This window comes from Syngnathus scovelli, chromosome 1, assembly GCF_024217435.2.
Source record: "Syngnathus scovelli strain Florida chromosome 1, RoL_Ssco_1.2, whole genome shotgun sequence".
In the NCBI taxonomy this organism is placed as follows: Eukaryota; Metazoa; Chordata; class Actinopteri; order Syngnathiformes; family Syngnathidae; genus Syngnathus; species Syngnathus scovelli.
The window spans coordinates 26,443,811-26,469,780 of record NC_090847.1 but is presented as its reverse complement, the minus strand read 5'-3'; the positions used below and the strand labels follow the sequence as shown (position 1 = coordinate 26,469,780).

Below are 25,970 nucleotides of genomic sequence, written 5' to 3'. Positions count from 1 at the left end.
AAAAGTTGCAGTTTGAACATCTTTATAGGTGCATCAGAAGTAGTTGCCTGGTTCTCGCCCACGTCTCCTCCTGTAGCCTCCTCGCCCACCTGGTCTTCGTCCTCTGTAGTGTCTGCTCGCCCCTAGCCGCAAATTGGCTGACTCGTCAATTTCATCGGTGTTGCAGCCCACTGACGGGTGATGATGAGGCGCCCTGTGACCCCCCGGAGGGATGTGGGCCAAAGGGGCTGCCCTTCCCTTCCCGAAAAATCAAAAAGGAAATGTTACAAAAAGTGGATGGGACAAGGGAAACCTTTCTTAGGTATAACTGCTCAATTTCTCCATTTATTTTTAAGATATTAACATACTAACCAAAAAATTGTTATTGATTGTTGGTTAAATTTGTTGTTTTTGCTTTGCTATATTTTTTGGCTGTATTTAACTTTATTGGACATGTTTTTAGAGTTTCATAATTTTAGTGCAATAGATTTTAGGCTAATATTTTTTATATTTACGCGCAATGTTAATGATCAACCTACAAAATTACATAGAGAGCTATTTAATGTTTAAAAAAAAATTGCATAAAATGTTAGATAACCACTGCACTATTAGACTGCTTAGTTAAATTACAGACATTAATAGTGTGTAAAAAAAATCTGTAAAATCCAACAAAATATTTCAAAAAAAAACAAAAAAAAACAAACAGCACATTGGTTTAAAAAAAAAAAAAAGACCATTATCGCCTGAATTTCCTGCCCCCTCCCCAACAACAACCCACTTTTCTCAATAGCTTCCACACGACATCGAAAAAAGGAGATACAAGGAGATACAGTACCAGTGCTGGGGGGATGTCAGGCCGCGGCATCGCGTTCATGCCATTGTCTCCTGAAAACAGCGGAAAAACTCTTGTAACGTACACGATGTGTGTCGACATAAACTTAAAATAACACTACTCATAAAAAATTCCAATCAGGTGAAATTTCAGAATGAACCTACAACGCACTAGATCCTTTACACATGAACTTCAGTTGGCTTTCTTCGAAGCTGCTGATAAGTTCACCTGGAAAGGTTCCGGTGCCATTTTAGGTTCCTCGTGAAACTTCATCCGAAAGCAGAATTCATTGGTGCCTTGAGCTGGGTGGACCACGCGGGTATTTCAAAACATATTATTGCACACAAATGAGCTGAAATATAATGAATCCGTTTCAGCCTGACCGATATTTTTTTTTTCTGGTGAGAGAAAATCAGCAATCTATTACGATGTAAACAAGAAAGACTGTCAAGTATGTTGATACCCGTATTATATGCAAGCGCCGCGTTGACTGGAAAAGCATCCAGGGAGCCTCTGTGGAGCACATTGGCGTGGGGGTCCTGAGGGTACGACGGCAACGCGGCACACTGTGGAGTCAGCATGTCGGATCCCGCTGCCTGGTACGCAGGTCTGTGGGTTGCAGGCCACGTGTCACCACAGCCGTTAGCGAGCTCACCTGGTTGCACAGGAACCGCTGCGGAGGGACACGTGGGCTGGAGGGGGGCTTCGGGAGGGGAGTGGGGCATCTGGACTCGGGGCTGCATGATGTGGGCCTGCTGGAGGGGCAGCAGGTACAGGTAGGGCATGTAGAAGGGCCAAGTGTATGCCTAAAGCAAAACAATGAACATCTGAATCAAAGTGGACGTAACATGGGCTCATTATGGTGTACGTGCTACATGCGTGATGTTGCTGCTTTACCTTCACACCCAAGTTGAAGAAAAACCTCAAGATGTTTACATCTGTGGAAGAAAAATCATCCATCAGCAGACTGACACGAGGTGCTGCAATACTTGATTTGACATCCCTCACCCTGGGGGAGGTCTTCTCCCGAAGTGCGGAGAGAAAACTCTGGAGCTGGCAGCACATTGCCGTTCTCTCCTTGGGGGAAGCCGGGGTACAGGGGATCCTGGTAGAGGTGGTGCACCAGGATGCCTCCGGGGAGTGTCGGGGGCTGTCCGAGTGGGAAAGGAGAAGTCGGCAAAAGCTGGGGGGAGCCAGAGGATGGGGCGGGCAAGGCCTCATGAGCTGGTGAATTCTCACTGGGATTCTGGAGTGTCGGACTGATGGGGGGAGAGGGAGTAGGCCGCGATTGGACCTGAAGGTCTTGGCTGGGAAGGGGATCCCACGTTTTGCTGCTGACATCCGCCACCCGATCCTTCAAATCTTGAGCGGCCATCGGGTCCATTGTTGCACTGCCCTGGTTGTGGAGCACCGACACACTCCCGGCGTCTCCGGCATCCGGACATTTAACTGGAAAGACAGAGAGGTCCCATGTCTTACGTGGCCTCTGAGCTGAAGGTCGGAAGGCATCGGTGACTTGTGGAAGAGGAGGCACCGGTGACGAGGAGCTCGGGTACACTGGAGGACTGGGTGAGGATAGACGGGGGACCAAAGCCCTCGTGGCCCCTGGACACGGTGCGATAGGAGCTATGAACGTGGGAGCTGGGACGCTCGTGGGTGCGGGAGGAAGAACATTTGAGGACGGGACAGGGGTCACCGAGGAAGGAGGGAGAGACGAGGGAGACGCGTCACCCATGTGAAGAGGCTCAGGGGTGATCTTCTGTGTTTCCGCAGCAGGCAAAGAACGCCTGCCAACAACTTCAAGTGGACTCTGAAGAAGACAAAATTCATTCGTTTCATTCTGTGGACAAATGGAGAGAACGACCGACAAGTGGATTCCTAACCCTAAGAGCTGGGAAGCTGAGCTCATCCTTGAGATGGATTTCCACCTGCTCCTCCTCTTTGGGCTCCCCACTGGTCGTACCAAATGACAAAGTGTCTGCTGAGCTCCTCCTGAAGAACACCACCAACTTGGAACAACGCTGTGACCAAAAGAAGCAGGCCAATCTCCGCACTTACTTGTAGCGTCTCGGATCTTCATGCGGCGCTCGTGACTTCTGCTGGTACCCGCGTCCACTTGAGACCACTCTGAAACCAGAGGACTTTGGTCCGGACTTGCCAGAGCCCCGAGGCCCTTCTGGAAGACAAAGCATGCCTCATTCTTGACATGGACATCAAATGAGTGGAAGGCTCATCTTTCTAGATCAAACATGCCAATACCTTGCTGTCCGTTGCAGACTCTCCTTTCCCGACGGTGGACGGGGTTCCATTCCGGGCTTTCTGACGTCACGGGTCGCAGACTCCACAAAGGAACACGTCTGCAGTCACGCATGTGCAGCAGTTAGCATGACTGAGCGTATACAGTGGCGTCTTGAGATACGAATTTTAAAGAACAAGCAATCGTTGACCAGATTTTTTTTTTTCTTGCCTTGCCTTAGCTTAATGCTAACAAACAATGCAAAACACTATAGACGGGCTAAAGAATTCTATCAGTGTTGTGGTGTTCGAAAAGTTTAAGCAAGAGATATTTGAATATACAAACGGTGGAGCAACACAGACAGAAAATATAACACTAAAAAGAAAATAAAAAGATAAAAAAATCAAATAGGCAAATATTTGAGGGGCATAATGGTGATAGTAAAAGTGAGTTGCATGATAACATTTGCAGTTTGTGTATACGCGTTACGTACAGTTGGCCTTCTTCTTCCGTGTAAATAGTCACCGGGCCGTCATCAGGCGGGATTTCCTCAATGGTGGCGTTGTAGCTCTGCTCACTTCCATCCAGCCATACCTACAGTCATTGAGCAGCAATCAGTATGTGTGCATATATAAAACATAAAATGCACATTTTAAAGTGTGCAAGACCTGACATCGTTGGCCGACAGTGTACTGCATCCCGGCAGCCATGCAGTAATCCTGCTTGAGTTGAGCTGAAAGACGGGAGACTTGATTAGTGGGGGTGGATTTAAACAGGAGGAAACCTCTTTCTCTGCCTCACCTTTCTTGGACTTGTGCCACACGTCATATGCAACATTTCGGTACAGACTCTCGCTCAGTGAACGGCGCACACTCTCTGGCAACGGAAGGCCGCGACCCCGCCCCTGCACTCACACAAAGGGCGTTGTGGGATTTATTAGCCTAAAAAATATGGTTAACTGTGTTTACCCTCATCCGGCTGTTGTTGCTCCTGAATAAGTTCTCCGCTTCCGAGTCGGAGTCGTCGCTGCTGAGGCACGGCGCCATACTGTCGTCGGTCAGCCGCTCGCTGGTTCGGCCTCTTGACTGACAGGAAGTCACGGTGTGCCGGCTCAGCTGGAAGACGTCGGCGTACAGCAGCTCGTACAAGATGGCTGCAGCGTAAACACACGTGTCAGCGATCAAGTCTTTCCTTACTCCAGCAAACCAGATTTTGGGAAGCCATTTGTGACTCGACTCACACTGGCAGAGTGCAGCATTCTTTATATGGCTGATGGGATAAACGCTGTCGTAGTGATTTCCATTCAGAAAAATTAGCTGGAACTGAAAAAAGGGGGGGGGGGGGGGGGAGTTCAGTTTAGGCAGAGTATTTACATGCATGGTAAAAAAAAAAAAAAAGATTATGTGTTGTGGAAGGTCAAGGTGATGTGGTTCATGGAATGGAAAATAAAAAAATCCACCAAATGGAGCCATGTGTGGAACGCAGACCTTCTCCTTGAACTTGTTGCCTGTGATATCCACCGGGGATTTGCCAGGCTCTTGAAAGATCACAAAATCCCTCCTGTGCACACACAAATGGTTCAAATCTTGAATAAACTGAAAAGCGGAGCACATACACAAATTTGGGCTTACTTGAACATGACGGCCAGCGCGTTCATCTCCACTTCACCTGCCCACTGCTGCAAAAACAACCAATTGTTAGCTTTAGTTCAGACAAAAGCTAGCAAGTGTTCGAGTGTGTTGCGAATACACAGAGGTCTTACCTGCGGGTCCTGAAGCCGCTGCAGGTACTCTTCAAAATCACCTTCAATGAACTTCACACACAAGCACACACAATTAAAAAAATTCCAGCGGCAACGCAAGCGCATCATAATGTCAAGTCGATTATTACTAATTACAGCATGTGCCAACTTTCAGGCGCACTATAGCTTAAGTGGCTTTTTAATGTATTTGAATACAGCGCCATCTGTTGGAGTGGACGAATTACTGCCAGCCCCAATGCATTAAAAAAAACAAAAACAAAGCAGCAAATAGCAGCATTGTTTCCATGTCACCTGCCCTGCTGCTCAGGCTAAAAGGCCCACATGCAGCACATAAACACGGCTCATTGTAAAAAAATAATAATAAATCAACATTTCATTAAAAAATAATAATACAAGTGCAGCCGATGCAAAAACCTAGAAACAAAGCTATTTCCTGACTTGTTTGCTGTTACGACAAAGTGACATATTAAACAATTTGAAGGACTTTTTGGTTTTGCAGAAACCTAATGTGCACTTACTGCCTCATAGCTCTCTCTATGTTGCCTTAGGAAGGAAACACACTGGGTGCGAACTTGTAAGTGAAGACTTTGGGAGTGAAGAACCTGGAACAAGAGCATCCATGAGCACTTGTGAGAGCATACAACAAATAGGTCAAATAAGTTTTTTTTTTTCCTTTGTATTTATCAAACAACAGCTCTGACAACCCAACTGTTTGAGATAAATGGGGTGTAAAAAATGTAAAAAATTATTATGTTTGTTTGGGTCAGAGCATTGTGACGGGCTGGGGGGGGGAGTCGCCATAGCAACACATTTGCTAAAATATTTTCAGAGGTACCTTAAAAAGTCTGGTTTGAATTTTATCCGGGCAAATCAAAATATGGAATAAACATCAAAACATGTACATTATGAGCAATATGAATACGCTCTGCTTAATGGCAGTTAATGACGTCACACGGGCTAAACTACAAATTGTTTGTCACATTGTATTTACCTGTTCGGCCACGGCACGAAACAAGCACGACCCGTCCTTGGCGACCCGTTTCCGATGCAGTCCGATGGAGGCCAAATAGTCGTCCATAAGCGTCTCTTCCTCGCTCGCTTGCATGTTCCCAGCACGGCTCATGCTAACTCAGTTTAGCGCTGGTATTTTAAGCAACCTGAAACGCACTAAAGACAAGCACTCGCCATCGACCCAACAATCAGGTGACGCGTCCCGTATGACGGCGTTTAGTTTCGTTTCCGAGGAAGGCCCACTCTTCCTGCTCCGTCTGCTCCTAATCCAGGCAGTCATGAAAGTGAAAGTAAACTTTTCTTTTGACAGGCGCTCGCTCGATGTCGTCAATATCATTTAAAAAGCCCACCACTTCCGCGTTCCGGTCACTCATTTCCCGCCAACACCCGGAAGTCATGCTGTCAATAAACACGTGACCACAAAATTATCGTAAAATCTTAATTTAGATTATTACGTAATTAATCAAACACTGTCCCGGCTAACCTTGTGACAATAAACACAATATGATAATGGCCGTTTTCAGAGATGGATCAAGTCACGTAAATCCCTAGTGAAGGCCCAGGTACCAAAGGCACTGCTTTCTCGAGCCACTCTTCCCTTGCTTCCTCCCATCCTCCTCCTTTCATTTAGTGAAATCTAATAATGACCTGTTTGTAAAGCTCCCTCGGCTACAACAGGCCAGGTTACCGTGGCAACCAGAAGGGGGGGAGACAGTGGGGCAGGGCCCATGGCGGTTGACACTCATCCTCCCACTTGTTTGTGTGTGTGCACAGTGAGGACTGTGACCTTCATGGCTCTGACTTATTTATTAATTTCCGGCCTCTAGTCATACTTTGTGATGATGGTCATGATCATGCCATGACAGAAAAGGAACCAACGAAGGCGTCATTCGTGAAATGAAACTTTATTGATCAAGCAGAAGCAAACAGGATTCAGCAGAATAGACCACAGCGACCTTCTTCATCTCTGACTCTGCTGAATCTGTGAGCTTATTTGTAACAAGACAATCAATCGACAGTCGCTGGTCAAACTGTCCCGGAAAACAATCTTGGTATGCGATATACGTATATAAAAAAATGGCGCAAATCTTATGATTAGTCTTTTTTTTTGCATCAGCAAGCCAACAAAGTGCACATGGATCGCTATATACAACAGAAAGATCAGAAAGAGCATCTTTGTCCTTCAGAACCTCCATCAACACAACTACAATGCAAGCAAACCAAGATAAGTAACACACAAAAAGGAAACAAAACATACTGCAGCATTGATTTAGAACTGGTTTGGCAAAAAAGAAAAAAGACTGATACATTTTCATGCAGATAATTTGGGCAATCATCACGTTAATTAGAGATGCTCCAATAGCACAAGTACTTGTCGATAGAAAGTACCGATACTTAATGCCAATGTGGTTTGCAATTGTGATTAAAATGTGTATTATTTTAACCAATTTTTTCGTAGGTCTAATTTAAATCTAACTCCTTTGAGATAAACAATTTGTCATTTTAACATCCAACTGCAAGTTTTTCTTGCCATGCTTCAAATAAATGAAGTAATTTAGTGCCTCAGTTCGAACACTAGGGGGCCCTATGTAAAAGATCAAAGACATGAATGTAGTCTAGTGCAACTCTATTGCATTGTGGGCAATATTATTTCCCCATTGCCAAGGTATATTGGAGCATCCCTAACATGAATTGCCGTTAGCTGCTAGCTAAATCAAAATGTTGAGGGTGCTAATGACCTCAAGGTAATATTTACAGTTTTGGTCCGATGATCTGGCTGTCATCATCCATCACGTTGTAAATTCACCCCAAAACTTGACGAAGCTGGCAGTTTCTGAAGGACAACACATACTGAGTAGTAATAATAATTCAAGATAAGAAAAGGAGTCAAGTGCTTTACGAGCTAGCACTTCAATGATTAGCGAAAAACAGGCAGCGGGTACTGCACCGCTGCTGCCGCCGTTCAGCGTGTCGGTTTTTGGACATTCTCAAATGGGGAGGCGGGAGCGTTACATCCATCGTGAGCGAAAGATGAGGACAGAGGAGAAAAGAGGACATTCATAAAGATGTCAGGCCAAGGTAGCCAAGGAAAGAATGTTTGTTGGAAGAGGAGGAAGAGGAGGAGGAGGAGGAGAAGGAGGAGGAAGAGGAGGAGGAGGGAGCGGACGGAGGCGCAGTAAATTGAGGCTTCAGCGAGAGGAGAGTCGTGATGGGCACGAGAGGAGACAAATCCCTCCACCCTGCTAGCTCACATAGCGAGGCCTGAAGAGGAAGATGAGGAGAGGATGAAGATGAGGAGGGCACGTTGGTGTGCAGCCGCCGAACGTGTTTGCTGGGATTGTCCGCGTGCACGTAGGAGCGGTGCGTGTGCACGTTGCTGGGGGCGCTGGCGGCGGCCACGTTGGCGTGCGCTCCGTGCTTGACCTTGCAGTGCAGGCGCAGGCTGTCCCGCCGCTTGGCGCTGTACGGGCAAAGGTGGCAGGTGAAGGGCCGCTCACCCGTGTGCACGCGTACGTGCTCCACCAGCTTGTTGGCGGTGCGCGTCAGGTGGCCGCAGCGCTCGCAACGGTACTGGTTGCCTTGGCGATGACCCTGGAAGTGAACCAGCAGCTCCGGTTGCCCGGGAAACGACCTCTGGCAGATGCGGCAGCGATGCTCCGAGGTGCTCGTCTCCGGCGGGGTTGCCGTGGCAACTGTGGGCGCGCTGCCGGCGGGAAGGGTGAGGGGGCATCTGGCGGGGGTGGAGGTGAAGAGCGGTGGTTAGCGCCGCGCGCAGTCATTGATGCAGTCACACATTTGGCGCTAGCAACTTTTTGCCCCCATAAAGCACCATGGCAGCAAATTTAGCTTCAGTTGGTTTAAATACAAGGAAACCTTCAGCACCTTTTGAAATAACCCAAATGCTAAAAGGCACACTTTGTTTCCCCTAAATGACAAACTAGATCATGGATTGCCAATTAGGGGTTAAGATTTTCACCTGGTTGCTCTGCCCAGCACGTGCTTGTCGGCGTGCGCCCTCATGGCCGCCTCCTGATTGGTGGAGTGGTCGCACACGCAGCAGTGCAGTGAAAAGGAGCCGCGCTCCTGCCGCCGATGCTCCGTCATGTGAGATCGGAAAAGGAGGCGCCCGTCGGTCTCGAAGCCGCACACGTGACACCTGACCACAGGGGAGGAAGGTCCTTCGTGTCCGTGGCGACGGCAAACCTAGCCCTAACCCTAACCCTAACTCACCTGTAGAAGAAGCTCGCACTTCCTGGCGGGCTGCTTGGGGTGCCTGTCAGAGACATAAATCAACAAATGTCAATATGAAGAATGACAAGCAAAACAATGAAAGTTTTTCCACTAGATGGCCACCAGGGGGCTCTAAAAGCAAATAACAGGCAAACAGTTTGGAGTTTTTCAGATTATGGATAAATGGAAAAAAAAACTGTGATGTTTGAGTGAGTTTCCTTTATTTGTGTATTCGTGATTTTCTTATACTGCCCTCTGGTGGCTAAATCGCCGAAGTGACAGTGGATTTACTCATGATACCGAAACAGTTTATACATTTGATTCAATTAATTACTCAATTACTAATATATGCGACACACATGAGAGGCTCCCAAAAGGAGCATGAAAACACGCCGGCATGCAGCAAAGAGTTGACGCTACAGTTTGTAAATAAACAATAACAACAATAATAATAATAACAACAGAGGGCGCCAAAATGACATTTTGCTCACGGTGCCAGTGAGGTTCTGACTGTGTGTGTTTCATACCATATGCAGACTCCAAGGGAGAGGACCAGGCTGGCTCCACCTTCAGGACAGGACTAAACGTGACACAAAGACATGGACACACTGCTTAGGAGAAGTAAAAAAAGAAGAAGAGAGTCGCAGGACACTCACCTGCTCCTGGCAGGGGGGCTGGACCTCAGCGTAAGCACACTGCCGGACTTAGCGACCCGCTCTGGAGGGCGGCAAAAGCGGGAGGTGAACATGATACTTGACGTGACAAAAGTAAACGGTGCTGTGTGATACCTGAGAGCTGTTGCAGTAACGTGGACGCCAGGTTGACGGACATGTCCTGCCATAGCGCCGCCCGGAGGCATTGCTCCGCCATTTTGGCTCCGGAACACAACTGGTCTCCAAAGAACTGCTGTTCCTCCACCGCGACCCCTGAAAACAACCTGGGTCGGGTCTCCTCTTCCGTTTTCCCTCTGAGGAGAATCTGCTCCGCCAGGGTGTCAGCGGAGATCTCCTCCCCCTCCTGTTTGACACCAAGCGGAACGTTGGGAACATCGCCGTCCAGATGTGGCTCTTCCATTTCCGTCTCCCCGCCGTGTTCCGTTTTGACGGCCAGAAGACGGTGACCTCCATCGCCTCGGAGGTCTCCTATTGGTCCTTCACGGATGACGCTTGACATCCTCGGTGTTTCTATTTCCATGGCGTCCTCTTCCTCCTTGACTTTCACGTCGGGCCGGGTCAGGAGCTGACTCTCTGCCATTAAAAATATGATTTGCTCATCTTCTCTATCCGTCAATAAATGATTTAATCCATGTCTTCATACAAACAGATGGATGAACACACACGTGCACAAACCTGCCAGTTTCCTGAGCAAGTCTGAAGCCAGCGTGTCAGTGGCGGCGTCCCCCTCAGGTGTGTGCGTGAGCGAGGGTGGGTCGGGACTGGCCCCGGGACCATCGGGGGACAGAGCCAGGCCCGGCTCCTCCTGCTGTCCCCCTCGTCCCTCGGCTCGACCCCCAGGGAGGACCTGAGCCTTCTGAGTGGCCTCTGAAGACACACACAGACATAAGACGGACGCCTCATTTGTGTGTATGTGTGTGTGTGTTTTAACCACCTGACATCCTAATGAGAAGGTCAGACGCCATCTTGGTGCTGACATCAGGGCTGAAGAGAGAGGTGGCTGCCAGGAAGGGGCTCGAACCTGCCTCGCGCGACTCCGCGTGAGCCGCCCGCGTGTGTCGACCGGCCGCGTCCGAAGGAGGAGCAGGCTGTAACACGCTCGGCCCACGCTTCATTTTCCAGCGACGAGTAAGAGAGTCACACTCAGAAGAGAGGCGAGCGATACGAGAGGAGGGATGCTAAAATAAGACGTGAAGGTTCTTGGCCACTCGGAGGAGGGGAGAGCATGATGCAAATCTACTCCTCTGACAGATTCTGACCTGTGAGCGAAGGATGAAGGCAAAACGAGAGACAAGACGAAAGGTGGATGACGAGCATGACAAGAAATAAAACACGATCAAAGTGAATCTCTAATTAGGCAATGATTGAATGGATAAGGCTCGATAATGTCATAATCACATCGCCATGGTAACAGGCTGCAGCATCTCCTGCCATGACCTTACTGGCAGGAATCAATTGTGATCATGGGGGTTAAAATATATCGATTAATCGCAATACCTCCACGAGGCTGTCATTTTTCAATATTTAATTAATTTGTACACAACTGCCACGTTTATTACTTTTGTAAGTTATTCTGCAAATTTCTCTTTTCAGATGTGTTGCACAAAAACCTGAGGCGGCATACCCCATGTTCACAATAATTGTTGACAAGTATGCTAATTGTATTTATGCAAATCATTTAAATTCGCATAAAATTGCAACCTAGACAATCAAATGGAATCAGGCCAAAAACATTGTTAAATACATTTTTAAATATCAAAAAATAGTCCACACATGGCAATCCAAAGTGGCTAAAAAACGTAAAAATGACGACGAGAATGTCCGAGTGGAATCGTAATTCACTCAAATTGTTGCAAACTATAAATATGTAAATAATAATCGAACGGCAAATCGGTCCACTCTGACACCACAAGACCCGGTTCGCTCCAGCCTCTCGACTCATTCATGCCTCACGGGAGTCTGCAAATGCCCGTGACCCCGTTCCTCCCTGCTCGGTACCGGTCGGACGGTCGCTGTCCGAACCTTCCGGACGAAGCCAGAGTTCTGGAGCACGCGCTCGTCCCCTTTCCCGTCGCAACATGGCTGACACACCGAGTCACAAAGTCAATTCCCGGCGTGGGAGGACGGTGCGCCAATTCAGTACCAACGAAGCGGCGAAATTGTTCCGTTTCAGCTGGTACCGGGAAGCAGGGCAGGTGTCAAGAGTCCAGTCGCCCCCTCCCTCCTCCCTCCCTCCCTCTCCATCACGCCCCTGCAACATGGCTGAGCGGAACTCGACCTCACGAGACCTCTGAAGTCATCCACTCGGGTCATTTGGCGTCGACAACCCGCCCCGGGACGACCAGACGACGCCTTGTCGCCGGCTCCCTTTCCCCGCTCACCCTCGGAGACTTACCGGTGCCGGGAGGGCAGGTGGCGGCGGTGGTTGAGATGGTGCAGTCCGGGGCAGAGCCTATATATAGACCGCACATTTTACTGGCGGTAAATTCGCTCTTTTTTTTTTTGGCCCCCCTCTTGCGTCGACCCCCGGGCTTGCTCCGCCACTTTCCGACAGTGCCAGTGGAGGGAGGGAGGGGGGCGAGGGGAGGAGTGAGGCGAAAGCCGCGCGGAGATGTCTTTTTCCAGGCCGAGAGGAGGATGACGGGTCGGTCACTGAGCAGGGCAGATGGAGGTTTCCGCCTCCTTTCTCCCTCTCTCTTTCTCTCCCTCTCTCTCTCGTTCACACGCGTGAGCGTGCGCGCGCGCGAAAGGGACGCAGTGAGTCCGTCCACGCGCCAAGCTAACACGGGCACACGCAAGGTGAACGTTTGTCCATTTGAACAGAACAGTCAACACTTTTGAGAGCGCACAACCCGAACCCCAGATTATTTTTTAACCTATGAAAACATCTGAACTTTATATTCGTTACGTTATCAAAACGCTTTTGTATTTTTTTTTCAACTTGAGCGAAATAAGTAAACGTGCAAACCAACCTCATATGAGAGAAACAAGATATTCCCAGGCAACCTCAGGTAGAAGGGTTATTTCATTGGAAACGGCCCTTTTTGTTCAAAATGGCGCCCGGGGAGATGGGTGTTTTTCCTTTTTAATTTGGTACTGGAACCAAGAATAAAGTGATAATTTTATCACCCGGGTAGCACGGTGACTGAAATGTGTCAAGAGTGGGTCACATGTTGACACCTGGAAGACAATTTGAAGTTTGGCCTTGTACTAAGTCTGCATCGTAGTACTTTATAAAACTTGTGAAACCAATGCAGTCTTACAAAATTTGGTGGACCGTATTCTTGCTTTGCAACTTCATGGCAATGGCAGGCACGTCAACTGCTGTAATGCCCTTCCTAAGCCTCTAGAGGGAGACAAACAGCAGTAACGTGACACACTTGCAACCACCAGCGTCATCAACGTGAGAGAACCACCAGCACCGGCAAGAGTCACCTAAATTTATTTTACGGTATCAATCAAATATATGTTGAATTTGAATCTAGGGTCATAGGTGACGCACCTATGACATCTCCACCCGACGACCTGATATTCCACGTGACATCTTTCATACCGTCTGGTGTCTGTAGTGTGTTTCTCAGCTCCAAACGATGGAGGCTGATTTAAGCCAGTCCCCAAAGTGTAAGAACTGAACCAGAGTGGCTTATATAATTTCCCGCGGCACACTTTTATGATATCTTAAAGAATCAGGTTGGGAATCAGTGCACTACAACCCCGCATGTGGCACTGGATTGGACTTGTTATCTCGGAGGGAGGAGGAGGAGGAGGGGGTTGCCTCTGTTCAAATGCTCCGGAGATCCTGTAGGGAGGCGGCTGCAGCTGGTGTACATCCTGTTGGTGTGTTGGATGAGGGGTGGGGGGCAGGGGGGGTCTTAATCCTGTAGAACTATAGATCCTCTAGACAACACTTAAGACAAAAATCTATCCAGTGCTTTACTCGACCTTTCGTGAGTGTTGGCCAACCCTGCTTGTTCAAATCATCACTAGAGGGAGTGCTCAGAAGCACCAGCAGCAGATCTAGTAATTGTGGCTCTATGCCCACCCACCTCCCTACCATCTCACTTCAAAGTCCCCTGCCCAGAATCCCTCCAGCTCATCTTCAGACACTTGCTCTCACACATTTGCTCAGCACTGAGAAGACATCCTAGCAAGGTAGGAACAAATGTCATCTCTTTTTATTTAGATTGATCTTGTATTTGCAAAATCTATGTTGTCCCAAGAATAGTCCAAAGATTTGATTTAGGTTAAAAAAAGAAATACTCGTAGATTACAACAACCTTCCTTTTTATGTCCTGCTAAGATGCAGTCCTCCCTGCTTCATTTGAGGACAACCGTGATCTTGTCATGCTTTGTCCTGCCTGCTGCTGCGTTCTCTCGCGGCGCGGGTCCCGCTTCCTGCCAGGCAATGAGCCCGGGCCACATTCGGGTCCAACCTCAGGACCCGCAGCAGAGCTATGTCACAATTCGTACGTCGGTGGACTCGTATCTGCCCGGACAGTTGGTAACAGGTAATGGTGACAAATTCTCCAGTTGATGGATAATAATGATGATGCAACAACGGTCCAATCCTCGGTTCGCAGTGACAGTCCGAAGCTCTCGGGACTTCATGGGCTTCCTGCTGCAGGCCCGGCGTGTTGAAGATTCAGAAGGTACAGCTAGAGTCGCAGGTGGGGCAGGGTCCCCTCCAGAAGGTCCGGTTCTGGTGGGCGGATCCTGGACCCTGGCCCCACCCGGGACCCACACATTGCGCTGCCTGTCGGAGGGCGATACGCTCACCCACTCGGACAAACAGCTGAAACGAAACCTGTCGTTCGTGTGGAGGGCTCCTGATGCACCCGTCGGAGACATTCGCTTCTAGTGAGTCCAGAATCCAAACGTGCACATTTCTGTCAAACGTTCACTGGGGGGGTTCTTTGTCCTTCTAGTATCACAGTGGTTCAGTCCTACTTTGTTTACTGGGCCGGGATTAAGTCTGCAGTGGTGCGTGATGGGTCTCGAAGTCTTTGGACTACGAGAAACACAACAGGAGCCGAGACAGGACGAGCAGTTTTTGGTCTTCATGATGAGACTTCTACTCCGATACCAGGTACAAACACATAGAGCTTGAACCTTCAATTGTGTTTTCCTGACTAACAGTCCTTTTGGTTTCATCTCTTGGCCTGAAGCTCCACTGAACCAACCCAGTCAATCCATCGGTTCTGCTTCGTTAGGAAAGCAAAGCTTTACCCCCAAAAAGTTCTGGAAGAGCACTTCAAGTCCAGTGACGCTCGCAAGGTACCAAAAGGGCCGAAGAACTAAGAACTACTCAGTCCTTCAAACTTCAAGAGATCATTCAAGCAGCAACTACCTGGACTCAGGATCTCTGGCTGAAGAGTCAGGCGGAGATCCTTATCCTTTCATCACCCCTTTCCCACCAGATGAAGGTGTCTCTCGTCGATATTGGAAGGGCGCAGAAACAACAACACCAAGTCCACTAACGTCTCCAGAAAATAAGCGTCTCCTTAACACGAACCCCTCAGAGCCAACATCGTATAAACCAACAAGACTGCTTAATGTCCCAACGACTTTGTTTGGCTACAAGATCCAAAGTAGCTTACAAACATCTCAGAAGAGCCTCACAATACATGACGTAAGAAGCCAGTCTAAGTCTTCACTTCAATCACAGTCCAACACTGACATGGAGAGTCCTTCCAGCCAGACAGTTTCCAACTCCACAACCTTTTTACCGACTTCTCTGAAGTCTACAACCCAAAGTCTTCTTCAGCAGCCCTTAGACTCCAGAGATGGACCATCACATCCTCCCAATAGCTCTCGTCAAACTCTGTTCCAGACATCCATGTCTCAATCTCCGCAGGACGTTAGCGACACCTTAAAAAATCTTCTCCTGTCTGACAAAGCAGTTGAGGGAGCAAGAACGAGACCACAACCATTGTCTAAAGAACATCCTCAAACTGTGACTCACAATAGTCAACCGTCAGTTTCCACTAGGAGATTGAACACTTTGGTGTTCACAACAAAGTCTGAACATGCTGATGGCTCTTCCACCACAATGGCAAAAAGCATGACCTCATTTGATTCTTCTGGTTCTCCTCAATCTTCACCAAGCCACAATGTCACTAAACACCCAACCAAGAATCATTTCACACCTTCTTCCAGCCAAGAACAAACCATTCCTGTTTATTCTCATCTTCCAAAACCTTCTCCTATGTCTACACCTCCTAAATGGATCTCAAGCATTCTGTCCTCCACTTACCAAACCATGTCCCCCACAACATCAACATTTCTCTCGAGTAGCTCCGTCAACTCTCCATCATCAGTCACATTCGATCTTCATGGTCCGTTCAGGACTTCCGTCCCGGGAAGCACAAATTCCCCATCCTCTCCTACCACCACCAGGTCTACAACCATGCCCTCCTCCTCCTTGATCCCTTCAACTTCTCACCTTCCTCTCACCTCAGTGGGATCCTTGTCTTTTATTTTGGCTGCCTCACCTTCCTCCCACGCAACTTCCCCACATCCAGGACCTTCTCCAGCTCCACGTCGCTCCCTCAACAACCGACCCTCAATATCTCCCGTACCTTTGCCATCCCAAAGACAGACCCACATTGCATCATCTAACCCCAAAGAAAAATATAATCCATTAACCTCTAGCCACAAACTCCATTCCAACATCAGGGAGGAACTAAAACCCAAACCTCCAAAACCGGACACCAAGCTTCCCTTGAATCCCTTGAAAACTCCAGGCATGGAGGGTAAGTATCCGGAAATTGTGACCAGGCATAGCTCTTGGGAGCTGGGAATGCTGCTGGGTTGCTCGGCCGGTCTGGGAATGGCGCTGGTGGTCGGCGTGCGCTACGTCTACAGACAGGCCTGCGGAAAACACACCGAGGTGACGCTACACGACCGGGAGAGAGATTACGGGAGGGGCGAGCGAGGGATGATCCACGTTCAGGAGTGCGGCGATTTGGTGCGAGTCCGGCGAATCCGAGAGAACAGCCTGGTGCTCCTTGCCGAGTACGACATACTAGCCTCGCCTGGAGACTGAGACGGAATCCAGTGTGAAAATGATTTGGATTTATTTCCTTTTCTGAAAATAGAGGAACATTTCTGATTCTTTCTGTAGACTCAAAAGCAGTAAATGTGCCGTGACACTCAAAGTAGAAACTCTTTGGTATTAGGTGTTGGGAAAATGCTTTGTAAACGTTTGTAGCATCAAACACATGAAAACACGATGTTCATGTCGGGTCATCATCACTATTAAACATTCAAGGCTTTAAGTTAAATTAAATACATAATCTAGCCTCAAGACTCTTGTAACAATATCAAAACCATTGTAACAAAAGTTCACATTCCCTGTTACTGGAAGCTGGAATGCTGAGTAGAAAATGTAGAAAAGACAATTAAAAAAAAAAAAAAAAAAATGGTCCCAGCCACCCCACGTGTCATTTATCAAATATAAAATGTGTACCTTTGATTCTGTTAAATAAAGAAGAATAAACGTTTTGTGTTTTGTCCTTTGCGGAGGGCGGCAAGCCAGCATTTGGTCCTCGTGTCCGAGGTCGCTGCTGATTGGCCACGGGAAGGCACACGATCGTTCGGCGAGTCGCTCACTTGGTCAGACGGGCTGCAGGCTGGTCTGCTGGACCCACGCACAAGTCAAAAAGTCTTTCTCAAGCAACCCTCACAAGAACCTTTATGGAAACTACTACGAGGAACGAAGAAGCATGCTCACCGCTCACCTTCTGGCGGCTGGTCATCCAGCCGCGCATGGTCGGCACCAGCACGGATCCGAGGAGGATCTGGGCCGGGTGGTAGATAAGCAGGGGGACCGAGATCAGCGACAGACGCTCGTCGCCCGCAAACACGATCTTCAGCATGGGGATACCTGCGCAGGTACCCGTCGGACACACGCCAATCAATACCAGCAACATCTCATTGACCGTAAAGGCGGGCTCGTACCTAGCGTTAGCGACTTGTGCGTGGAGCAGAACATGATAGCCACCGTGTCGGCGGGACTAAATCCTGAGCCGGCTCTGAGGACGATGCGGTGTTACGTGTAGAGATTAGACAACTTTGAAAATGGACAGAAAGAGAATGGTGCTCACCTGCTGGAAAATCCAAAAGTGAACAGCATGAAAGTCAGCTGGATGGAGAAAACTGCAAGAAAACAGGGGATCACACAACTTTCTCAGATGAACCAGAACTGAGCAATCGCAAGTGTACACAGGAGAAAAAAATCCCCCGTGAGCAGATACAATATTTTCTTTGCGGTAGTTGAGGATGTGCGTGCACTCACTGATGAGGACGACTATCAGCAGGCTGGTGGGGTCCAGCTCCATGTTGGCGTTGCTGAAGGTGTCGCAGAAGGTGCTGTAGATGATCATGAGGAGGACAGCGCTGCTGACGGTGCCGAACGGAGGCTTCCTGCGCTCCAGACACTCCCTCAGGAAGCGGCGGCACACCTGCGAGGAATGGGGGGGGAATCATTAAGGTGGCGCTCGTCGCAGCCACCAAGATTCCCTGGCGTACCTGACCCACGACAAGCGGCACCACCACAGTCATGAAAAGCTGAGAGAAGATGGAGCCAAAGGCCACGGAGGATGAGGAGCCCAGCTGGAAGAAACATTTTACTTCAAAAGTTGATGATTTTTACTCATTATTAATGTTTCTTTTTTTTTTAGCCTAGTTAACCCCTTAAAATTATTTGTAATATTCTGTGGCACCCTAACTAGTCAAAACACAATGTTCTGATTTATGTTTCGTTTGTGGAATATGAATTAAACAGAAAAAAATCTACCTGTTTCTATCCGTCTCAGGAGGCGGCCATTTTACCACTTGCTGTCACTTGAAAATGACATCACACTTGCTACAACCAATCACAGCTCACTAGTTTTCTGAAGCTGGCCCGTGATTGGTTGTGACCTGAGACCTGGCAACAGTGATGTCATTTTTAGTCGACAGCAAATGGCAAAATGCCCCCGCCCCTCTGAAGATTTCACATACTGGCAAATATGCATCAAAAAGAAAGTTCTCATTTATCTTTCATTGTGTGAATTGAAACTTTATGTATACAATTACTTGCAGAATCCATACTTGAGTAAATACTCATACTTTTTGACTGGCCTGTCAGGTGTGACTTACAAAGAGCAGGAGGAGGGTCGGTGTCACCACGATACCCTGCACAAAACAAAAACATGCTGAAACGGTGCTTCATGTTCTTGACAAGCACTGCGCCACTCCAACCTTACCAGGAAGCTCCCAAACGCAGAGTTGAAGATGGCAGCCGCCTGGCGAGATAAACCCAATCAGTCACCATGGCAACGACACATTGTTTCTCACCTCGCGAGGTGCGTCTTACCTCGTTACCGCCGACGGCTTTGGTGAGAATGACAGCCGACGAGACCGGAGGCGGCATACAGCTCACTGTCTGTAACCTAGGCAACGATGACACCATGATCATGATACCTTCAGAGATTGGATGCCTTCAATGCAATACATATGGCAGCAGTAAAACTTTTTTTTTTTTCAGAGTGAAAGTGCGTCAGGAACTGCAACGAATGGGGAGGGCATGAATGAGACTTTTGTGAGTACTTCCAGGTAAAGTCAACAGTGCTCAGATTAAAGACTACATTCACATGAAGTCTTACCCTCTGAGCAGCCATTGGTCGATGTTAGTCAGCGCCAGCACTCTGACCAGCAGCCAAATGGTCATTGGGAAGAAGACCAGCGTGAAGGACTGCACGAAGAGGTGAAGGCGCACATGAAGTAAAGCACTGGTCAACTCCTGCACACACGCAAAAAGAATAATGTGAAATCCCGAGAATTTTTTGGGCATTCTCATCAGGGGGGGCGTCACCTCTGTTTTCAGCGAGAGGCCGCTGTTGAAGAAGATCAGCGAGACCGCGAGATACGAGATGGTGATTTCTGGCTTCAGCGGTCCTGAGGCAGACAAAGGGAAGAGTGGTCACTATGGTAACCATGGAAACACCCAGCCACGTTTCTTCGTCCCGTTTAATAGTTAAACTCTGCAATCAGCAAGGCATGTCATATTCAGTAGCAGGGTTATCTTACAAGATGTAATGGACCCTAGTCCCTGAACGCATCACACGGTAGCTCTTATCATCCCAGATGATAAACGTGTTTGCTCGAGCAAATTACGATCGTGACAATTCATCTTATCGTCATCCAAGCGACACTTTTGCTGGCTGTGATCCAAATGTGTGGCGATGGGAGAGGCGCGTGTGTGTGTTGACATAAGTACAGGATGCAACGTGTCACAAACTCCCTGCGAAACTTCCGGATCGCACGTTTACATTCAATTTGGAGAGAACGTCGAAAATGTTTCCCCTGATGTGATTTGTCAGATGATTTCATCACGTTTCAACTCGCCTTCAGCACAAATATTAAAAAAATACTGATCTGAAAGACTAGGCAAAAATAAGTGGCAAAATAACCACGTCTGGAAGCTCAAAGCTGAGACGTCACACAACAAGGTACGGGTTATTTGAAGTCCATTAAATGACGTCGTGCCGTATGCAAATCCTGTTCTCACCTCCTTTGACTCCAAAGCTGGGCTGCACTTTAGCCGACAATATCACCAGTACAATCCCAATGATGAACCATTCTCTCCGTATCGTGGCCAGCAGTCCCATGTTTCAGCGCCGGCCTCTTCCGGATCACCCGGCGGGCCCGTAAAACGCTAAAGGACTCTCTTTTCTCGGGTCTTCTTGTCCACTCGAAGTCCGCTTGACAAGAGTTCCTTGTTGCGATGTCAAGAGTTCCTCAAACGCAGCGTCTTCTTTCTTCTTCATAGCAATAGTAGTTGTTAAATAAATTGAGGAGTGCAATGCTGCCACCTTTTGGTTAAAACGTGCATCGGCCTGCTTCAAGAGTGTGTCGCTCCAGTGCGTTTCTTGCTTTCCTCTTCGTGGAAGTCATCAGTTGAAATAAATGTATCCAAATTGGATACCTAGTTTTTTATTTTTAATCGTGGACTTTCTCTCATTTCTTATCACATACATACATAATTTCCTGCCAAGAGTTTTATTAATTGGCTGTTTGAGTGCACCGCCAACATCCCAGTGTGGATTGAAACACTAATAATAATATTAATATTAATAATAATAGCTTTGATTTATATGGCTTTATGTTAGCAAAGTCAAATATTTATTAAAATGCTTAAAAGGAAAGTAGCGCTCGCGACACATTTGCTGGCATCCTTGGCAATCCTGCAATCCTTGGCTCGGGGAAACGTCAAAGTAACTCAGTCCATGACATGTGTCTAGTAGTCGCAGATGTCAGCATTGCCGCTGGTCTCGTGAAGTCCTCTTGACACTTTCCAGGCCAGCAGCCGCGACAGAGCGGGCGACGTGGCCGACTCCACGTCCAAGCTGTACTTCCCCACAATGCAACGAGTGTGAGCACTGGCCAGCGACACCTGACGGATGCAAACACTTGTAGCATTACACACTTTTGTAAAAAAAAAAAAAATTAACCAAACAGATAACATACCTGAGCTTTCTGCACCAAAGCCACGTCTCCGATGTCACAGGCCACGTTGTAACCTTGGAGTAAGCTCTCGCGAGCTTGGTCATACTGTTTCTGCAGGGAGGGAGTGAGGACCATGATTTTGTGTATATGTGTGAGTGTGTGTGTGTTACCATGTTAGTGTAGACATGGCCCAGACATAGGCATGCGTCGACGAGGTGGTGATGTAAGCTCTTGCTCCGGGAGATGTCAACCAACGTCTCCAAAAGCTTGATGGTGTTCTTGATGTTTCCCTTACTGAAACACAAACACACTTTTGTCGCAAAAGGGCGAGTCTCATTTTCAGTATCCGAGAGTACCTTTCATATAACTTGGCCATGGCCTTGTAAGCTTTTCCCAGACCGTCAAAATTCTCCGTGCTGCTGCAGATGGTCATGGAGGTGTTGAGGTACTGCGAAAAAAAAAAAAACGAGTTACATTTCAGACGCCAACTCTCAAGCGCTCGCACGCACCTGTTTGGACGTGTCGTAGTCTCCGACTCTGTAGTAGGCGAGTCCGAGCTGATAGGCGGCTTCCCCTTCGATGTTTTTGTTTGCAGCTGCAACAACGCACGTCTGGTGTTTTACGAGCGGGATGGCGGCGAGGGCGAGCGGCGGCGGTCCACTCACACTCGGTGGCGGTGGTGTAGCCTTTGTGGAGGAGCTCCAGAGCCTTGTCGGGTTTGCCCACCTTGATGCGAGCGTCCGCCTGGCGACTGTAGATGGACCAGAGGCTCTCGCGGGCTCGACGCGGCAGGGAGCGACCGGACGAGTCCACCCAACCGCCTTCGTCGGCCATTTGCACGCAAAGTTCGGCCTGGTGCCTTGCCTTGTCCAGCTGACCTGCATGTGTATGAATTGTTATTTTGATGGCAAATAATTTGAGAGAAGACTAAAAATGAATTTCAGGAAAGAAGGTTGCGTGCCTTGCTGCAGGTAGAGCTCGGCCAAGCAGGCCCGCCCCTCGGTGGCGTGCCGCTTGCATCCTTCCTCCTGCGCGTCGGTGCACGTGTGGTAGAAGTGCAAGCTGAGCCATAAGTCCTCCAACTCGGCCGTGAAATAGCCGCCCAAATGCAGACGTTGCTCGTACGCCGCCGGCCAGCGACCTGCCGCAACCGTCTGTTAGACCCCGCCCCCGAAAAGTCAGATCTCAGAAGTGAGTCAGTATACCGTCCCGTTGCGCCTGCTCGGCACGGCTCAGGTAAAGACCGATGCTCTCCATTTTGGCGTGCTGCTCCTCCAGCGGCGTTTGAAGACTGAGAGCCGAGTTGATCTCCGCCCCCTCCCGCCGCTCCTGATCCAACCGCAGCAGAAGGAAGAGCTCCGAGAAGGACCTGGAACAAGAGCACATTTTGGACAACGAGGCGCTCGAATGGCTATCAACTCAAAAGGGAATTCTGTTTTTTGGAATTTTTTTCAACCACTCAAAACTGTCCAACAAGACATACAAGCAATAATTCACGTGAGCTACCTGTGGAAGCCATGTTTTAGCAGGCCCACGCAGATGTTCTGCTTCCGGCTATTGATGAACCTGCGAGAAGGGACGATCGTCAAATCAAATTCATGCTTAACAGTGAAACAAATTGGTCACCGTGGCGACCAAACTCACTTTGCGATATCTTCTTTGGAGAGACAGTGTGCTGATTTTTCAGTGTGTTGGACAGACTTTCTATAAAAGACACACAGAATGTTCCAGTAACTAATTCAAGTCAATGTTTCACAATGTTCCCATCGTAGCGTAGATAGATTTATCGTAAATAACCAATTTTCTTACTTGCTTTTCTGCCTCCTGACCCTCGAGGACACTCCTGGTAGAGAGCTGCCTTGGGCTTCCATTCTCGGCTGTCACTCAACCTGGAGGCGGGGCCAATATTTTAGAAAAGGTGAGCGGAAAAAAGGAAGGAAAAAAAGGACGAAGGTAAGAAAGGAAACTTAGGAAGAAGTTAAGAAACGAAGGCAGAAAAGTAGGTTTAGCTAAACCTAGTAAGATAGAAATCGCAGAAATAGCCCATAGCAACTTTTTTGCAACCATGTGGACCTGTTCGTAAAGTTCATTTCATGTTATTTACAATTAAAAGCGGACTTACATTGTAGCCTTATTTCCTGTCTGCGGTAACCTGAATTAGTAGCTCACCTCCACTCGGCCTGGCGACAACAACGTACAGTCGGCGTCTCTTCTTCGAATTTCGCTAGCGTCACCAAGGAGCTCTGTTTTCAGTCAGCTTGTCATGTTACCCTGGCAACGCACGTCCCCCACGCGACATTTATCTCCATGGCAACCAAGGCCGATCGTCGCCGGCGCGGTCGAGCGAGAGCAAGAGTCGCCACGAGAAGGTTGCTAAGCAGTTGAAGCGTGCCAACTGATTTAAGAGCTCTTCAAATTGTCTTTCCCGAGTGTGCGTTCACGAGAGGTGAGTTTAAGTAGGGTGATCAGACGTCCTCTTTTTCCCGGACATGTCCTACTTTTGAGCCCTAAAAAAATGTCAGAGGGTTAATGTCGTACAATCAGTCTTTTGCATTTTGTCATCTGTTGTTGACAACTTAAGAGGATGAAAATTGTATGCGTTTGATTTGCCACACAACTTGTTAAAGTCTGAAGTCACGTGTGGCGCACAACACAAACACATCTCATCTTTGTGGTTAGATGGGGACTCGTCTTTTCTTTCTAAGTGAACCAATTAGGCCGACAACGTAAAGAACATGTGACACATGGCAACACTTGGCTTCAAACGTACTAATAAAGTCAACGAGAGGCCGCCGACTCTTTATTAGCCAAAATAAAAGCAAATTTGTGTTTACAAGATGTTCCACTGGGAGGTGGCAAGGGGGAGGAAGGGTGTCGACATGTGTCCCTCTAAAGCAGGGACCCGCAGGATGGGGTTCAAGATACAGACTGAGTTCTCGAGGTCCATCCGTGGCAACAATGCTGTCTTCACTGCTGGTTGTTTTGCTTCTATCAGCCGGGTCCCGTTGCCATGGGAACATCTCAACTGACCCAGGTGACACGGAATCTCCCTCGTCCCGGTCCGACTCTTCCGCCATCCCCGGCTGCACGAGGACCACGGCCATCGACGGTACCTTCAAGTGCATCAACACCGTCGTGTCATGCCTCATCTTCGTCGTGGGCGTCGTCGGCAACGTCACCCTGTTGAGGATCATCTACCAGAATAAAAGCATGAGGAACGGCCCCAACGCTCTCATTGCCAGCTTGGCCCTAGGTGACCTCATCTATATCGCCATTGACATTCCCATCAACGTATACAAGGTACCTGTTACCGACGGCGCCCACTGAATTTTGCAAGCTGGTAGTACATTCAGATGATGTCATTATTATGATATATCAGATCTTCTAAAAGTTGTGTGGTGGGCCCTCCAAGGAGGGCAAGGTGCGACCCAAGAATTTGACGGTTTTAAGACAAATTCTCGTGTTTGTAGCTTTTAGCTATGCGCTGGCCCTTTGAGGACAGCCGCTTTGGTCTCGTCCTGTGCAAGCTCTTCCCCTTCCTCCAGAAAGCCTCGGTCGGCATCACCGTCCTCAACCTGTGCGCTCTCAGCGTGGACAGGTAGACGCGTACACACTGCCCGAGAATATTTCAGTCCAGGTTGTACTTGAAGCGGAACTCCAAAATGGCGGCGCCAGGTACCGCGCAGTGGCATCCTGGTCACGCTTACCGAGCAGGGGCATTCCCACGGCAACGGCGGTGGAGATCCTGGCCATCTGGCTGCTGTCGGCCGCGCTAGCCGCGCCCGAGGCCGTCGGCTTCGACATGGTCACCTTTGAGTACAACAACGTTACCATGACGACCTGCATGCTGCGGCCCACTTCGCCATTTATGACGGTGAGTCAGTGTGACCAAAGTACTCAGACTCTACTCAAGTCAAAGTACTTAGAGTCTCTGACTTGTGTTTCAGTTTTATCGGGACGTCAAGGACTGGTGGTTGTTTGCTTTCTACTTCTGCGTCCCGCTGGCGTGCTCCGCCATCTTTTACGGCTTGATGACCTGCGAAATGCTCCGACACCGCAAGGGAAGTCTGCGGATTGCATTGAGTGAACACTTGAAGCAGGTTGGACTCAAATTTGTCGCCCATGATGACGAGTACGATCAACATCGATGTTAACGCTTCCCTCGCCAAAGCGTCGTGACGTGGCCAAAGCCGTCTTCTGCCTGGTGCTGATCTTCGCGCTGTGCTGGTTCCCGTTGCATCTCAGTCGCTTGCTCAAGAGGACGACCTACAAATCTCACGACGCACATCGATGTGACCTCTTGAAGTATACTTGTAGATAACCTTTCCATTCTGTTTTATATCAGTGATTTCAAGTTGTTTTTATTTTTTCAGCTTCCTGTTGGTGTTGGACTACTTCAGCATCAACATGGCCACCATTAACTCCTGCATTAATCCCATCATCCTCTATTTTGTCTCCAGGAAGTTCAAAAACTGCTTCAAGGTAACGAGATGTTTGTTTTTTGTTTTTTTTGTAGCCACGATACCTGAAAGCATGTCTGTCATCTTCTTGCTCTGTGTGTCTTTTCCTGCAGTCCTGTTTGTGTTGCTGGTGCCAATCCAACTCCGAGCTGCTGTACAAGCACACGCAAAGCTGAGCCAGGAGAGAATCAAGAACATGGAAGAGAAAAGACAGTTTTCATTTTATTCATAGTCAACTCCTTTAAATGTGTGACCCATATTTTACATTAAAATGTGTGCACGTTTCATGTTTCTC

The 25,970-nt window shown here is 48.4% G+C and overlaps 6 protein-coding genes across 11 annotated transcripts; 2 read left to right on the top strand and 4 right to left on the bottom strand.

Moving 5' to 3' along the window:
- Positions 1–5: 5 nt before the first annotated feature.
- On the bottom strand, positions 6–6,213 carry otud4 (OTU deubiquitinase 4). Its single transcript, XM_049747496.2, has 18 exons — positions 5,801–6,213; positions 5,328–5,411; positions 4,810–4,860; positions 4,679–4,725; positions 4,535–4,607; positions 4,288–4,369; positions 4,016–4,200; positions 3,849–3,951; positions 3,716–3,780; positions 3,541–3,641; positions 3,071–3,168; positions 2,870–2,987; positions 2,695–2,803; positions 1,820–2,621; positions 1,709–1,749; positions 1,275–1,617; positions 815–864; positions 6–237 (listed from the first exon to the last, which is right to left on the bottom strand). Exons 1-18 carry the CDS (start codon positions 5,930–5,932, stop codon positions 34–36), a joined length of 2,688 nt encoding a protein of 895 aa, XP_049603453.1. The 5' UTR covers positions 5,933–6,213; the 3' UTR covers positions 6–33.
- A 496-nt stretch (positions 6,214–6,709) lies between these two features.
- LOC125985065 (zinc finger Y-chromosomal protein) lies at positions 6,710–13,614 on the bottom strand. Of its 2 annotated transcripts, none has more exons than XM_049747548.1 (9): positions 12,121–13,614; positions 10,660–10,984; positions 10,401–10,592; positions 9,840–10,298; positions 9,708–9,768; positions 9,579–9,631; positions 9,052–9,094; positions 8,798–8,977; positions 6,710–8,551 (listed from the first exon to the last, which is right to left on the bottom strand). In XM_049747548.1, exons 2-9 carry the CDS (start codon positions 10,838–10,840, stop codon positions 7,879–7,881), a joined length of 1,842 nt encoding a protein of 613 aa, XP_049603505.1. In that variant the 5' UTR covers positions 10,841–10,984; positions 12,121–13,614; the 3' UTR covers positions 6,710–7,878. The 2 variants fall into 2 exon arrangements, with proteins under 2 accessions (XP_049603505.1, XP_049603514.1); XM_049747557.2 differs by lacking the exon at positions 12,121–13,614 and adding an exon at positions 11,748–12,071.
- A 2-nt stretch (positions 13,615–13,616) lies between these two features.
- LOC125985049 (uncharacterized) lies at positions 13,617–17,125 on the top strand. The gene is made up of 5 exons (XM_049747502.2): positions 13,617–13,877; positions 14,026–14,233; positions 14,306–14,582; positions 14,651–14,811; positions 14,891–17,125. Exons 2-5 carry the CDS (start codon positions 14,026–14,028, stop codon positions 16,768–16,770), a joined length of 2,526 nt encoding a protein of 841 aa, XP_049603459.1. The 5' UTR covers positions 13,617–13,877; the 3' UTR covers positions 16,771–17,125.
- Positions 16,785–20,533, bottom strand: slc10a7 (solute carrier family 10 member 7). Of its 4 annotated transcripts, none has more exons than XM_049747768.1 (12): positions 20,278–20,533; positions 19,582–19,664; positions 19,373–19,509; positions 19,084–19,159; positions 18,974–19,012; positions 18,867–18,902; positions 18,255–18,338; positions 18,022–18,187; positions 17,831–17,882; positions 17,685–17,758; positions 17,458–17,610; positions 16,785–17,364 (listed from the first exon to the last, which is right to left on the bottom strand). In XM_049747768.1, exons 1-12 carry the CDS (start codon positions 20,375–20,377, stop codon positions 17,333–17,335), a joined length of 1,032 nt encoding a protein of 343 aa, XP_049603725.1. In that variant the 5' UTR covers positions 20,378–20,533; the 3' UTR covers positions 16,785–17,332. The 4 variants fall into 4 exon arrangements, with proteins under 4 accessions (XP_049603725.1, XP_049603733.1, XP_049603742.1 ...); XM_049747776.1 differs by having other exon boundaries at positions 16,785–17,361; XM_049747785.1 differs by having other exon boundaries at positions 17,465–17,610.
- A 473-nt stretch (positions 20,534–21,006) lies between these two features.
- Positions 21,007–23,086, bottom strand: ttc29 (tetratricopeptide repeat domain 29). The gene is made up of 10 exons (XM_068650450.1): positions 23,025–23,086; positions 22,722–22,781; positions 22,421–22,584; positions 22,177–22,356; positions 21,881–22,093; positions 21,725–21,810; positions 21,572–21,663; positions 21,386–21,509; positions 21,237–21,326; positions 21,007–21,162 (listed from the first exon to the last, which is right to left on the bottom strand). Exons 1-10 carry the CDS (start codon positions 23,084–23,086, stop codon positions 21,007–21,009), a joined length of 1,227 nt encoding a protein of 408 aa, XP_068506551.1.
- Positions 23,087–24,173: 1,087 nt separating this feature from the next.
- Positions 24,174–25,970, top strand: LOC125978568 (endothelin-1 receptor-like). 2 transcript variants are annotated; one of them, XM_049736047.2, is made up of 7 exons: positions 24,174–24,515; positions 24,686–24,813; positions 24,891–25,089; positions 25,163–25,315; positions 25,387–25,520; positions 25,589–25,697; positions 25,789–25,968. In XM_049736047.2, exons 1-7 carry the CDS (start codon positions 24,174–24,176, stop codon positions 25,849–25,851), a joined length of 1,128 nt encoding a protein of 375 aa, XP_049592004.1. In that variant the 3' UTR covers positions 25,852–25,968. The 2 variants fall into 2 exon arrangements, with proteins under 2 accessions (XP_049592004.1, XP_068509353.1); XM_068653252.1 differs by having other exon boundaries at positions 25,589–25,970.

Bases quoted from the DNA above. Each gene is read 5' to 3' on its own strand.
- LOC125985065 (XM_049747548.1), bottom strand. From the start codon at position 10,840: ATGAAGCGTGGGCCGAGCGTGTTACAGCCTGCTCCTCCTTCGGACGCG. The intron at 9,095-9,578 runs GTATGAAACACA...TGTCTCTGACAG, and splicing joins TCCCTTGGAGTCTGCATATG to GCACCCCAAGCAGCCCGCCA. The intron at 8,552-8,797 runs GTGAAAATCTTA...CACCCCCGCCAG, and splicing joins GTGCTGGGCAGAGCAACCAG to ATGCCCCCTCACCCTTCCCG.
- LOC125978568 (XM_068653252.1), top strand. From the start codon at position 24,174: ATGCTGTCTTCACTGCTGGTTGTTTTGCTTCTATCAGCCGGGTCCCGT. The intron at 24,814-24,890 runs GTAGACGCGTAC...TGGCGGCGCCAG, and splicing joins TGCGCTCTCAGCGTGGACAG to GTACCGCGCAGTGGCATCCT. The intron at 25,090-25,162 runs GTGAGTCAGTGT...CTTGTGTTTCAG, and splicing joins CCACTTCGCCATTTATGACG to TTTTATCGGGACGTCAAGGA.
- slc10a7 (XM_049747768.1), bottom strand. From the start codon at position 20,377: ATGGGACTGCTGGCCACGATACGGAGAGAATGGTTCATCATTGGGATT. The intron at 19,665-20,277 runs GTGAGAACAGGA...TGTCTGCCTCAG, and splicing joins CAGCTTTGGAGTCAAAGGAG to GACCGCTGAAGCCAGAAATC. The intron at 17,883-18,021 runs GTGAGTGCACGC...GTTTTCTTGCAG, and splicing joins GCTGATAGTCGTCCTCATCA to TTTTCTCCATCCAGCTGACT.
- LOC125985049 (XM_049747502.2), top strand. From the start codon at position 14,026: ATGCAGTCCTCCCTGCTTCATTTGAGGACAACCGTGATCTTGTCATGC. The intron at 14,234-14,305 runs GTAATGGTGACA...CTCGGTTCGCAG, and splicing joins GCCCGGACAGTTGGTAACAG to TGACAGTCCGAAGCTCTCGG. The intron at 14,812-14,890 runs GTACAAACACAT...CTTGGCCTGAAG, and splicing joins GACTTCTACTCCGATACCAG to CTCCACTGAACCAACCCAGT.
- otud4 (XM_049747496.2), bottom strand. From the start codon at position 5,932: ATGAGCCGTGCTGGGAACATGCAAGCGAGCGAGGAAGAGACGCTTATG. The intron at 4,370-4,534 runs GTCTGCGTTCCA...CCCTTTTTTCAG, and splicing joins GCAACAAGTTCAAGGAGAAG to TTCCAGCTAATTTTTCTGAA. The intron at 238-814 runs GTACTGTATCTC...TTTTTCGGGAAG, and splicing joins CTGACATCCCCCCAGCACTG to GGAAGGGCAGCCCCTTTGGC.
- ttc29 (XM_068650450.1), bottom strand. From the start codon at position 23,086: ATGGAAGCCCAAGGCAGCTCTCTACCAGGAGTGTCCTCGAGGGTCAGG. The intron at 22,094-22,176 runs GCACGCAACCTT...ATACACATGCAG, and splicing joins CGAGCTCTACCTGCAGCAAG to GTCAGCTGGACAAGGCAAGG. The intron at 21,664-21,724 runs GTGCGTGCGAGC...TTTTTTTCGCAG, and splicing joins ACTACGACACGTCCAAACAG to TACCTCAACACCTCCATGAC.